Source organism: Tachysurus vachellii, chromosome 5 (genome assembly GCF_030014155.1).
Source record: "Tachysurus vachellii isolate PV-2020 chromosome 5, HZAU_Pvac_v1, whole genome shotgun sequence".
NCBI lineage: Eukaryota > Metazoa > Chordata > Actinopteri > Siluriformes > Bagridae > Tachysurus > Tachysurus vachellii.
This window is the reverse complement of record NC_083464.1, coordinates 9,006,500-9,020,187: the sequence shown is the minus strand read 5'-3', so window position 1 is coordinate 9,020,187 and position 13,688 is coordinate 9,006,500. Positions and strand designations below refer to the sequence as shown.

The following is a 13,688-nucleotide window of genomic DNA, read 5'->3' as shown; positions in this document are numbered from 1 at the left end:
GAAGAGAAAACCTCCTCTCTCTCTATATATATATATATATATATATATATATATATATATATATATATATATATATATATATATATATGCATGTGATTTGTAAACAGATTCAAATATAGAAAAACTTTTTAAAAATATATTTTGTGGTTGCATAATTGTCACCTCAGAATACTTTACGTAAACCTGTATATTTCTCCTCTGGTCTTAACTAGTGTGGTTCAGAATCATACAAAAAAACATCAAAACACTCACTCAAAACTGAATAAACTCCAGAATAGCTAAACATTGTGAAAAGCTGAATATAACAGACCATTCAGGAGCAACAAATATGACTAAGCTATTGTTGGTGCGTTTACTCATCTTGTGTCATTTAATTTAATACATGTGCATTCTGGTTTTATTCCACTTTTGAGTGCAATTTAATCTGAGTTCAATAAGACAGCCTGCAAGCACATTTTACACAAGTCAGATATACACAAGAAACACATTCTGAGTCAAACAAATCTTATAATCTCCAACTGATCAACATTCCTTGACTATTTATTATTTTCTTGGTAAAGCAGTGCCACGTAATGGGATAAGTCACTGCTCCCCAAACAGACCACAGTTAAACTCTTTATGACTCCCATTTTAACTAGTTTGTTCAAAGTGATGCTGGTGCCGGTACCATTCACACAGAGTGTATACATAATATAATGTATACATACACGCTCATCCCAGGACAGTGCAGTAGAGAAGCTCGGCACCTGTTCTGTCTTCATCTATAAGCCTTAGAGAGGAAGCACAATATCTACTGTATAAACAGCGTGTGTTTGCACAAACCTTATTAGACATACACATGGATAGAGTTATCTAGAGTAACAGATCCTTTGTAGCTGGTCCATTGTAGCTGAATATTTGGATGTTTCAAAACCAAGTAGATTAATATTAACAGAAGTTGCTTTTTATCGCATGGCTGTCCATTCATCCATCCAATTTCTGTACTGTTCAGGGCCACTGGAAGCCCAGAGCTCTCCAGGAGACTCGAGTTCTCTTCAGGGGACTCGGCTAAACTCAGGGGACTCCCTGTACACACTTACACTATTTATATGTGCCAATCATGTTTTTAGAATTCAGAGGAAAACTGTAAAATACGGGGAGAATAGTCAAACCATTTAAGAAATATTACACATATAATCTTACCTTACAACTGACCAATTAAGGGTTAAGGGCCTTGTGCAAGGGCCCAGCAGTGGCAGCTTAGTGGACCTGATATTCAAACTCACATCCTTCTGTTCACAAAGCTACCACATGATACCATAATAACCACTAAGCCATTGTGCATCTCATATATGAATTTCATTTGTAGCAGTGTATTAACACATTACTTCTCTGTCCAGTAGTCTTAAATAAACTAATTTCCATGTTGACTTATTTAAACAAGCCATGTTGCCATTTCACAAGATTTCTAGATAGGAAAGTCTATGAATATTATTCCCTTTATTCTAAATCAGTTTGAAAGATGCATGTTATTGGTTTCTGTATGGTTCATGTTTCAAAAGTTTGTTGCTGAACTGAAAGTTTTTCATATGCTGCTACGGTATTTTTTTTGAAGTACTCAGTTTGATGCTGTTGGGCTCCTTTAATTAATTCAGTACAATGTGGACTCAATAGTGTGCATGAGTTTCTAATTACAGTGCAATAAAGTCATTCTCTGGCAATCTATAAACTAATTCCTGCAGAAGTTCAACCTATTTGATTCATAATGTGCATGTACCTTCCTTCTGAATTGTTCTTCATGCCTCCCACCTTTTAGAAAGCTTCTGCATCATACAAACAAACTGATACTGTAATTGCACTGCATAGGCAATAAATCAACACATTTATGTGAATCCTGCTCTACTTCTCACCAGCTTCGTCTCCCGTATCCTGACCACTTTTAACATCTCTTTAAATCTCTGTACAATGCTAAATGCCAAACCTGTGCCAAAAATGACATCTCCCACCCAATCGCTGTTGGCAGTGAATAAATTTCAGCTAGTTGTCAAGAAAAAAGAGGTTGTGTGCTTCAGTAGTGCATCCCTTTGAGCCGGGCTGCACAGAAGTGAAAGAAAACAAGCACTCTTTCTATAGAGGAGAGCTGGGGGAAGTTTAGAGATGAACGAATTTGAAAAACGAGTCCCTGTGCTCAAAGGGTGTGTTGTGGCAAGAAGTGAGTTCCTGCATGAAACATTCCCACACTCTCAAGTCTTCTCTTCAGTCTTACAAAGGTTTAATATTGCATTTGTACAATAAAAGTGAAGATGGAGTCATGAATCAAATGAAATTTCAGTTGCTAAACATTGTTTAGCATCAACATTCATACAAATGTTTGTTGATTAAGAGGTGTTTTAGGAGGTGCCCAAATTCTGTGCATGTGATTATATTTATAGCAAATAACAAGGGAAACGTTAACTGATTGCTAACATGTTTAACTTTGTAAATTCATGCTTAGAAATTCCTAGAAATGTTATGTAATCAGTCGCTAAGTATTAAGCTTTTATCCACAAAGTGCTGGTGCCAGATTTCAGTTCAGTCATGCCTGAAGTGGATCTTTATTCCTTTTAATAATTTGATCTTGGTCTTCAAACTACTATAAGACTTGGCTAAGACTTCCTATTTGGTTGGAATGAAATTGGTTCTTTGTGAATAGGATGATGTTTTTTCTAAAAATTGGGGAATACAGAACATATATATCAAAGTTGAATGTGTTCCAGTCTGTTGTCACTAAGAAGAAGTCTTGTTCCTCTCAAGGTTCTTCTTCTAGAGTTCCTTTTGCCAATGTCAGCATTGGGATCTAAAGCCATGATTCATTCTGCTTTGAGACAATGTTTATTATTAAAAGTACTATATAAAGTTATTCATTCATTTATTCATTTGTAGTAACTGCTTTACGCTGGTCTATGCGTCTGTGGATTAAGAGCCAATCCCAAAAACACTGGGCATGAAGCCAGCTGGTTGGGACACCAGTCTATTGCAGTGTAGCGCATTTGCACACTTATTTCCACCCAGGGGCAATTTTGAATTTTTGAATTGAAACGCAGTGCAGACACAAAGAGTTACCTGAGCTCAAGTTTGGACTGGGATCTGTGGAGCTGTGATTGCCTTGCCAAAGTGAGAGATTGTATAAAGATTGTGCCAGCTGTAGTTGGAAGAGCACTTGCTTGTATTTATGTGTACTTACAGTACAGTAAAAATAAATGAAGAAAGACATCTCATTGGAACAATCCTTAGTGTTCTTAGAAGTGCTTCACTCCTACCAGCCACATAAACTACAAAACTAATTTTGGCAGCACAGTTGTTTAAACGTGACAAATATATGCAAGAAGCACCAGTGTATGTATATAGTAAATCGTTTGCTTAAAGAACAGGAGATGCATCTGTCTCAGTACTATTACTTTACAGTACATAATACAGCTGTTATAAGCCAAGTGCACTTTTATAGATGTCTAAAATAATGAAAGCCTTGAAAGTGAGATCATTTCTTAAATACGTATTTCTTAATAATTTTTAAAATAAATTTGTGTTAGTATGTTTGCCCCACACCTCTAGGGTTGGGGGTTTGAATCCCATGTTCTCGCTGTGCTTTACGGTTTCCTACTTGTACTCTGGTTTCCTTTACTAGTCCAGACACATGCATTGTGGGCCGATTGCCATCTTTAAATTGGCCATAGTTTGTGAATGGGTGTGTGAGTATGTGTGCAATTGTGCCCTGCAGTTGGTTGGCACACCGACCATCATTTCTCTGCATTGTGCTTCAAGTCTCCAGGGATAAGCCTCAGGTTTCCTATAACCCTGTGTAGGATAAACACTACAGCAAATTTATGGATAGATGGCATGTTGACTTACTTTAAATTGCACCTTGAAAGAAATTATGTATGCAAATCCTTTCTTGGCTTAACACTTAACACTAGCTATGAAAATGTGTTTTGTGTGTTGGTTGTTTTGTCCTGTTTAGAAACTATGTTATAACACTGCCAACTTTCTTTCTCTTTAATTTCTCGATTAGTGAATAAATAAAAATACTAAATCTCAGCGAAGGGCTAATTTCTAACCAGGACAAAACAGCAGGCCCACAACTTTGATCCAATAATATATTTTGTTATTGAGTCTGTACATAAGAAGACTGCTTTGTGTATGTCCTTAATAGTTGTTAACCATATCATTTCTTATGTACTAAAAATAAGCATACTGTAGGTATGAAAAGAGGCATAGGGTTAACTTTAAATTCATACAAAGTGGATGATTATTAGATATTGTTCATCATGGCTATTTTAGTTTGCTGTCACATAGCCATGATCTCTATATGGGAATGTATTAGGATGTTTTTAACTTTCCGGTATAGCGTTTACAGTTAATTTTGTATAACTATATATTTCAACATAAAGGCTCTGCGTGTAATTATATGGTTTGCTTATCAGTTAGACTCCATATATAAGAGCCATGCATAACAACGTAAAATGGTTCCTATGGTTTTAAGTTCTCAGATGGTAAAAATTCTTGTGGCTGGCAAGCACAGTTTTACACAACAGCTCTGAAACGCTTACTGTGGAATATAAAAGCATTTTTAAGCCCACTAATGAGACTCCCACCTTACTGTGACCTCCTGTCTTGACCTCTTGGTGTGAATTAATAACCCATTGTTCGACTCGGGCACATGTGTAAGCTACAGTAGCTTTGTCCAGATGCCAAAACCCTGACTTTTCAACTGTCCCCAAGTTGAAAAGCAGCCAGAAATAATAACAACAATATCCCAACGTGTTCTAGTCTGTCATATACAGTATATGGAAGAATAAATAAGAATCCTCGTCCCTGGCATGCCCAAACTACACGCTCTAAAAATACGACTACACACTAACCCCCTCCTCCCTTTTTTTTTAATGGATCCTACTAACAAAGGCCAGATTTAAATCATTACCCACACAAGGCTGGTGTAATGATGTAGTACAGTATTTGTGCATGTCGCAAAGGGTGGAGTGGTCTTGGATAGAATTTCATTCACAGACTCCAGTAGTTTGTGCAGATGTGTAAGTGACAGTAACCTTATGTATATATGTATATATTATGTACCTTATGTACCTTATATACTGTATATATACAAGTAAAATACATATACTCCTATAAAATTTATATGGCATGTTGACTGAAAAGCCTTTTTAAACTTTAAATCTTTTAAAATTAGCGGTTTTATCTTACCTGCGTATAAGGATGAATTGTGATATTTAAGCATTTTGTTTTCTCGTCTCTGCTTGTTTAGTATCATATTTTTCTCTCTCTAGTCCTGTGAAAAGTCTGGTTTCGGTAACACTTATTTTTTCTTTTTTCTTAAGCTCTTTGCTGAGCTTTGGCATGCACTGTGCCTTGGCAGTGGCTGCGTTTCAACAATAAGAAACCACTCGCCTTCTGAAAGGGATTGGTTTTAGTGCAACTACGCCGCAGGTGCCTTTATAAAAATAATTTCTGTACTGCGTGGTATTTGAGCAACAAAAGCGTACAATTTCAGGGAAAGGCTTGGACTGCCCAGTTTATTTCTTTCACAATGTAGCTATAAGTGTCAGTGCATTTTTTTTCACTTTTAACTCAATCTCATGCAACAAAATAAACTCCAAAAGAACAGACAGCATAAAGCCTTTTCTTTTGCCCTTGAGGCTAATTTGGCATCAACATTTTGATCTTTTTTGCATAAAGCATTGTTATTAAATCAGCACACTGAATTGAACAGGACTCGTACCCTATCCTGTGTTCTACGCTTTCCTGAACTTTATTGTCTTTAAATTCAACACCCAGGCCTTGAACTGATCCTGCAGCTGCTCTCCTCCACACACACACACACACACACACACAAATGAATATGAATGAAAGAACCCAAGAAGTTAACTTTACTATAAATAAAAGTTATTAATTAGTTATATCTGTGAAGGATCAGAAATGCATGCATGGTTAGTTGGCCAAAGGTTTTTCAAGAACAGAATAGATAGGAAAAATAAAAGAATCACAGTTTGCCACAACCCTTAATCATACATGGCATTTGTATATAATCATATGCTTATATTATCCCTCATCAAAGATGTTTGAGAAAAACGTAAGAATTGTTTTGAAGAACTAATGTTGTGTAAGAAGAGATGCAGAATAATACAATACTATAAACTCATTGTATTATGAGTATGCACACAGTATTGTATTATTTCATATGCACTAAAATAAATACAACTAGATTTGTAAAGTTTGTCACGACAAACTTTGATGTTGGCTTTGACGAGGCAAGTATTCGCAAAGGCCGGTGCTTTTTGGGGGCGAGTGGACATAAGGGTCAGTGTTACTTTTGGAGGCAAGTGGACAGAAAGATAGGGTGCCAAAACATTTGCAGGCAAGTGGAGACGAGCATGTGACGTCATCCGAATTCTCCTGAGGAAGTTCCCCTCATTGGGCTGAGTGTTTTGATATGTCACATGCCCATGTTGTGCAAAATTTTTTATTTTCACGTGACATCACGTGACATCACCTGATGTCACGTGACGTCATCAGAATACACGTGAGGAAGTTCCCCTCATTGTTCTGAGTGTTTTGATATGTCACATGTGCATGTTGTAAAAAGTTTTTTGATTTTACATATTTTGGGGGCGGGGCTGCGGCACAAGCGGAAGGCCAGTCGGTACACCAATTTAAAAGTTTGTTCAGAGTATCACCCTAAAGGAGCTGGCCGAGTTTGGTGTAGATAGTTCGAAAGCTTGCCAAGTTATAAACCTTTATAATGGGAGTCTGTTTATAATGGGAGTCTATGGGAAAAAAGGCCATTTTGAGACCCGGTACTGGAAGTACCGGTACTCGGATCTCTTAGAAAAGTAACAGCAACAAACTTCAGACCAGGGTCTACAACATATCCGAATTTGGTGCATGTGGCTCGAAAGCCCTAGGCCGCATTAAATTTTATAAATTTTTGTCTAAGCTGAAATAGGAAAACAGAATGTTGGCTTCTACAAAGCTAACATAAATACTGTTTGATATAGACACCATTACCATCTCCTAAACATTTACAGTACAGTGAATTATTTTTCATTGTTTACTGTTTTACTTTCCTATGCCATATTTAAAAATGCATTGTATTGTAATTAGTCAAACTGCACCTTCACACCCATTACTTTGACCCACAGACATTGCTATACATAGTAGGTTACTTGATGAAAGCAAAACATCCTGTTGCACAGTTCCCACAATACATAGTAGAGTAAAGAGTAGAAGAAGAAGCGTTTATTTTCCACAAATACATATACAAATGTACATATACAAACCTCCAACCTTCCGATAACCCAGAGTATGTAACCCAGAGCCTTGTCCGCTGAGCCACCAGTGACCTGTAACTGAGACACAAGTGGTGTGCAACATTGCTTAAGTCAATTACATTTCTCACATTTTGATACTGAAACAATAAAACAATGAAACTGAAATACTGAAACAATGAAACTGAACCACTGAAACACTCAAATGCTGAAATACTGAAATACTGAGACACTGAAATACTGAACCACTGAAACACTCAAATGCTGAAATACTGAAATACTGAGACACTGAAATACTGAACCACTGAAACACTCAAATGCTGAAATACTGAAATACTGAGACACTGAAATACTGAACCACTGAAACACTCAAATGCTGAAATACTGAGAGACACTGAAATACTGAACCACTGAAACACTCAAATGCTGAAATACTGAAACACTGAAATACTGAAACACTAAAACAATGAAAATGAAATAGGTCTCACACACATATAGATCCAAAAAGGCAAGATACTAAATGGAGACCTGTTGAATCTGTGATTTGAGGCTGAGGCTACTTGAACAGAGAGGGAGAGAGCAAGAGATAGAGATAGAGAGAAAGAGAGAGAGAGAGAGAGAGAGAGAGAGAGAGAGAGGCCTGTCTGTCCTTTTCTCTGGGTTACACTTTTCTCCACTCTCTTGTCTCATATTTCTAGTTCAGTATATTGATCTGTTGCTGTTGATATAAACTTCATGTCAGGAGCTGCTAACAATTTTTTTTAAGCATTAGTTTTTTGTTTGCGTACAGTATGTTACACTGCTTTGTAATGCTGTCAGAATACAACATGAGCTCAGGAGACAGAAAGCATGAGTATAAGCCAAGATTGTCAAACTAAACATCATGGGTGCGATCGACCCAGATGAACACTTCTGCCTGATATTTTTTTAAGGGATCAGCAGAACACAAGCACACTATACACACTAGTGTAAACTAGGTGAAAGGAGAGGAAAGATGCTTATAGGGGAAGAGGGGAGTCATGAGCCTTAAGCACACAGATCCAGATTGGAGTTGAGTTTCGGGAGAAACCCAAACTTTGAAGTTCCACGCTAACTGAGCAGAAAGTGCACAGCACCAACATAAAAACATTGGCTGGATGTTGAGCTGGTATTTTAGCCTGTCACTGAGTAAATCTTGACTTAAGACTTTGCATTAATGAAGAGAAAACAAGTCCAAAATCAAGGTAATCCATGGATCTGGTTTCTGCTCTGCCCCCAGTTTTAATGCTGCTCTGAGGCACTGCACTGTGTAACTCTATAAAAACAAAAATATAACGAAAAAAAGGCAGAGAGAGAGAGAGAGAGAGAGAGAGAAGATCATGTGCTGTGCATGTGTACATATTGGGTGTGTCAAGCCTTGCAAAAAAGTAAGTCTTCAATGAACCTCAGAGAACACATATGCACTTCATATATTTTTATTGTTGTTAAGATCAATATACAATAGACGCTTTAATATCATTAAGACCCTCATGTCAGTTGCTTGGTGCAAGCAAATATGTCACAGGTGTCTGTTTTATTGGATAATATCATCATTCTATCATCAGCTCAGGGCAATGCCAGTGCATTATTTGTTGCTTTTGGCAATCTCATGTAGTGCAGGTGGAGATTCTTGTGAGTTTCAATACCACACAGACATGTTGAGAATGTGTATGCAAAGCTTTTATCACCTGTCAGTGTAATGCAACATGAATAAATAATATTGTCTGTTGTGCAGAGCATTTCATCTTTTGTTGACACGTTTGTCTTCTTTGGCACTTTTCTGATGAACTGATCTAATATGAAATATCCTTGATGTGGATGTGGATGTTCAGGTGAAATATTTGAAACATTTTCACACAGGTTATTTAATACTACTACAATCTCACGGTTGAGTTACATCGTGCACAGAGGTGTGTCTCGGTTATGTCTAGTTCTTAATTTGGACAATGCAATTTGCAAAATAATTTTGACTGCAGAACAATATTTACTCCAGCACTTCTGTCTAATGTCATGTTAAAAGGAATATTCTGGGCTGCAGGTATACTTAGAAAAAAGCTAGATGTCAATTGAGACCGATAATAAGTGCATTAATAACACAATATTTTCATTAATTCATTAAAAAAAGAAATTTAATTGTACAAAAAGATTTTTTTGTTTATCTTAATTGGAAACATTAGTTACAGGATACAATCTTAAAGTTTGTGGCTCATGTGTGCTTGGTTAGATTATCATTCGAACCATGAGTAATACCTTGAATTATTTATTTAAGCTATATGTTTGAAGAGGTATGTCTACCTCTTCCATGTCTGCAGAGTTTGCATTTTTTAGCTTCATAAGTTTTTTCTTTTGGTACTTCAAAAAATCATACTGTACTTTTTATTTGGCATTTCTAAATTGTTCGTAGTGTGTGAACGGGTGAGTGAGTGTGTGTGATTATGGTCTCTGATACGTTGGTGTCCAGATCAGGCCCCTGTCTTGTGCCCTGAGTTCCATGACTACAGGTTCCCTGTGACCCTGTGTAGGAAATGCAGTACAGGAAATTAATGGATGGAATTGCTTATTTATATAATCAGATATGTCTGTATTGTGGGGCACGGTGGCTTAGTGGTTAGCATGTTCGCCTCACACCTCCAGGGTTGGGGGTTCGATTCCCGCCTCCGCCTTGTGTGTGTGGATTTTGCATGTTCTCCCCAAGCCTCGGGGGTTTCCTCCGGGTATTCCGGTTTCCTCCCCCGGTCCAAAGACATGCATGGTTGATTGGCATCTCTGGAAAAATTGTCCGTAGTGTGTGATTGCGTGAGTGAATGAGAGTGTGTGTGTGTGCCCTGCAATGGGTTGGCACTCTGTCCAGGGTGTATCCTGCCTTGATGCCCAATGACGCCTGAGATAGGCACAGGCTCCCCGTGACCAGAGAATAGTTCGGATAAGCGGTAGAAAATGAATGAATGTTCAATGTATGTACAAGAGATATAAAAAGTCTACACACCCGTGTTAAAATTTACATTTATTTCTTTTTTGTTTTTATTATTGTCTTGACCTTAATTTTTAAGTCACTATCATTTCACGACAAGGGTGTAGACATTATACTGTATATCCATTTTAGCGTGTTTCTATAACCCAAGGTTGCTTTTAAAGTTGTTTCTATAACCCAAGGTTGCTTTTAAAGTTGTTTCTATAACCCAAGGTTGCTTTTAAAGTGCATAACACAAAGTAACAACAGTAAGAAAAGTTACTTACTTCAAATAAAATGAATTGTGAAACAGTGACACACAAAGACATTAAAAAAGCATTTTTTTTCTATTAGACACAGAATATTAGAACAAGTGCACTTAAGGACACTAACATTAACAAGATAATAGATTATTGGAGCTGTCTTGGATGGGACATGGTTGGTGTTACAGCATTAGTGTTGCCACCTCACAACTCCAGGGTCTCTGTTTCCATCCTGAGTTCAGGTTACTCTCTTTTCAGAGCTTTGTATTGCGCTCTGTGATTTTTGGTCTGGTGTCCAGAGTGTGTTCATGACTTGTGTGCTGTGTTTCCAGGATTGGCTTCGGCTCTACGGCAGCCCTGGCCAGGATAAAGCGGTTATTTAAAATGAACACACTCACACATTTTTAACCTAATCTCTGCTTTTGTGGTGTACGTCAGAATACCGCAGACAAAAATTTTAATATGTTTCACCATTCTGAGAAAACACAGGGGCTGATTTATTTATTTTTTGAATAAGTGGCTTGAAAAACATGAATAAAAAACAAATATAAATAAAAAAGGCAACAGTAGACTACAATTCAAGTTCAGAAATATAGAAAAAGTCTTAACAAATCTCTCCAAATGGACTTTTATCCAACTTCCTGGAGCAACATGGTTACAGGGATAAATTGTAACCACGGTCCAAAACTTTGACTAAAGCATTCATGAAACTGCATATAAATACACATTGTACATAAACATCTTGTTGATTTCCCAACAACAGCCTTTAGTCCTGCATTATAAGCGAGTTTTCACTGAACAGCCTTTTTTATTCTTAGTGCAGCAAAAACATAGAGAAATTCTTGTCTTTGGTCATCACGAATGTGTTACAGATGTGGTAGATAATTAGGTTAAAAAAGGTTGAATAAAAAAAAAACATTTTTCTTTTAAATATCCAGGGGCCACAAGAAATTGTCTGTTCATTGCTCTTGGAAGGCATAAAGTTCAAATGAAGCGTTCTTAAGCACACACAGAGTGTTCAGTATCCCTGGGATTGTGTGTTTAAAGATGTTTCTAGATACTCACACTTTCAGAATTTCAGTATAATCAACAGACTGTCCATAATGACAGGAAGGTACAGTATGTCATGTGTGGCCAGCTTTCTTTAGAGCTTTTTTGTTCTTGATCACGATTGTGATTGAGCGTGAAGCAGAAGCCATCGGGAAATAGGACTGAAATCTGGGGTGGCTCCAGATGTACTGGTTTGATATGCATGGCCTCCTCTGAGATGACAGTTTGCCTCTGACTCGTGAAGCTTCTCAGCTCCCAGAGCATGTGTTGCAATTTGAAGCACATGTTTTCTATCAGTGAAATGTTGTAAATGAGGTGTGAATCACTAAATACAGTGTATATGTTTCAAACGCCCTTCTGTACAGCACCTCCTGGATCGGATGAAATACTCAGAAGTGAGTGCTCTCTGGTTTATGTCGCCAGTTCCTATCAAATGACTGCAATGCTGCTGCTTGGTTTATTTAAAAAATGTATCTTACTTAATTCAATATTTAGTTCAATATTTAATTCAATATTTAGCATAAAAATACAGCATATATATGTATATATATATATATATATACATATATATATATATACATATATATATATATATATATACATATATATGCTGTATTTTTATATTTGATCATTTTTTCACTGTTCTGTTTCAACTTTTGCGTTTTAATTAAATTTTAAATTCCCCTTTCATCTATAGTACACGTTAAAGAAATTAAATATTTTGCACCATATACTGTTAAATTAGGCATATATACTATATGTAGTCGGAGAGAGAGAGAGAGAGAGAGAGAGAGAGAGAGAGAGAGAGAGAGAGAGAGAGAGAGAGAGAGAGAGAGAGAGAGAGAGAGAGAGAGAGACAGAGAGAGAGAGAGAGAGAGAGAGAGTGAGTGAGAGAGAGAGAGAGAGAGAGACAGAGAGAGAGAGAGAGAGAGAGAGAGAGACAGAGAGAGAGAGAGAGTGAGAGAGAGAGAGAGAGAGAGAGAGAGAGAGAGAGAGAGAGAGAGAGAGAGAGAGAGAGAGAGAGAGAGAGAGAGTGAGTGAGAGAGAGAGAGAGAGAGAGAGAGAGAGAGACAGAGAGAGAGAGAGAGAGAGAGAGAGAGAGAGAGAGAGAGAGAGAGAGAGAGAGAGAGAGGGAGAGAGAGAAGGAGAGAGGGAGAGAGAGAGAGAGTGAGAGAGAGAGAGAGAGAGAGAGAGAGAGAGAAGGAGAGAGGGAGAGAGACAGAGAGAGACAGAGAGAGACAGAGAGAGGAGAGAGAGAGAGAAGCATAAGACATTCCCAGCCACCTGACCATGTCAGTCCCTGCAAACCATTTTAAGTTTATATTGTGCTTTGTACATAAACAATATGCAGAATACAAGTATTTGCCCCCAAAACTGACCCCGCCTTCTAGCAGTAGCCCTGTATACAATACATTATAGATATATCTATACTCTACCCTGTTGTATACTGTTCTATCTCTCTTATATGTCTCTTATGAATTTGTTTATATTTGTGAACTTATTTGTTTCTCTAAATCTTGTTTCTGCTTTTTTTTTCCCTGCAGGTTCTTCATGGGAGAAATCAATAAGACAGCTGGGCTTTGAAAGGTAGGAGTGTGTTGTCTCCAGATTATAAATTCAGCTGGACAGCGTTTACTTGTGAATGATGACAACAGACAATTTATTGTTTGCTTTGATCCGCCTGTTTTCATTGGAGACCATGATTTCTTTGCCACAACAAGCCAGGATATTATACTGAAGGATATTTTATCAAGCCATGAAAAAGATCATTTATTTATACGATACTCGCTTTAATGAAAGCGTAAGGCGGAATCCAATCCAACCCAAGCACAGGGTTGTTAAAGGAGCCAACAAATTTTACTAACTTACCCCACACAAGTGTATGATGCTTGTGGGATGAACAGAGGAATAAAGAACTCCCTCTCACCCTATACACACACACACACACACACACACACACACATTGCCAAGTTAAAGAACTTCTAACACAAAGCCAAATAATATACATAAACACAAGCAAGGGCCACACACTGAGTATTTGTGTGATTATTTGTACACACAAAAATGCATACACACAAACACACATACACACTTTCCTGACTGTAAACAGAG

General features: G+C 37.4%; 1 protein-coding gene across 6 annotated transcripts in view; it reads left to right on the top strand.

The window, feature by feature from the left end:
• Positions 1-13,688, top strand: part of LOC132845572 (piezo-type mechanosensitive ion channel component 2) — a 126,362-nt gene that overhangs the window by 35,832 nt on the left and 76,842 nt on the right. For all 6 annotated transcript variants that reach the window (XM_060869644.1, XM_060869643.1, XM_060869641.1 and 3 more), the window contains one exon: positions 13,121-13,163. In XM_060869644.1, the coding sequence (XP_060725627.1) occupies positions 13,121-13,163 (43 nt within the window). The remainder of the gene's footprint in view (positions 1-13,120; positions 13,164-13,688) is intronic.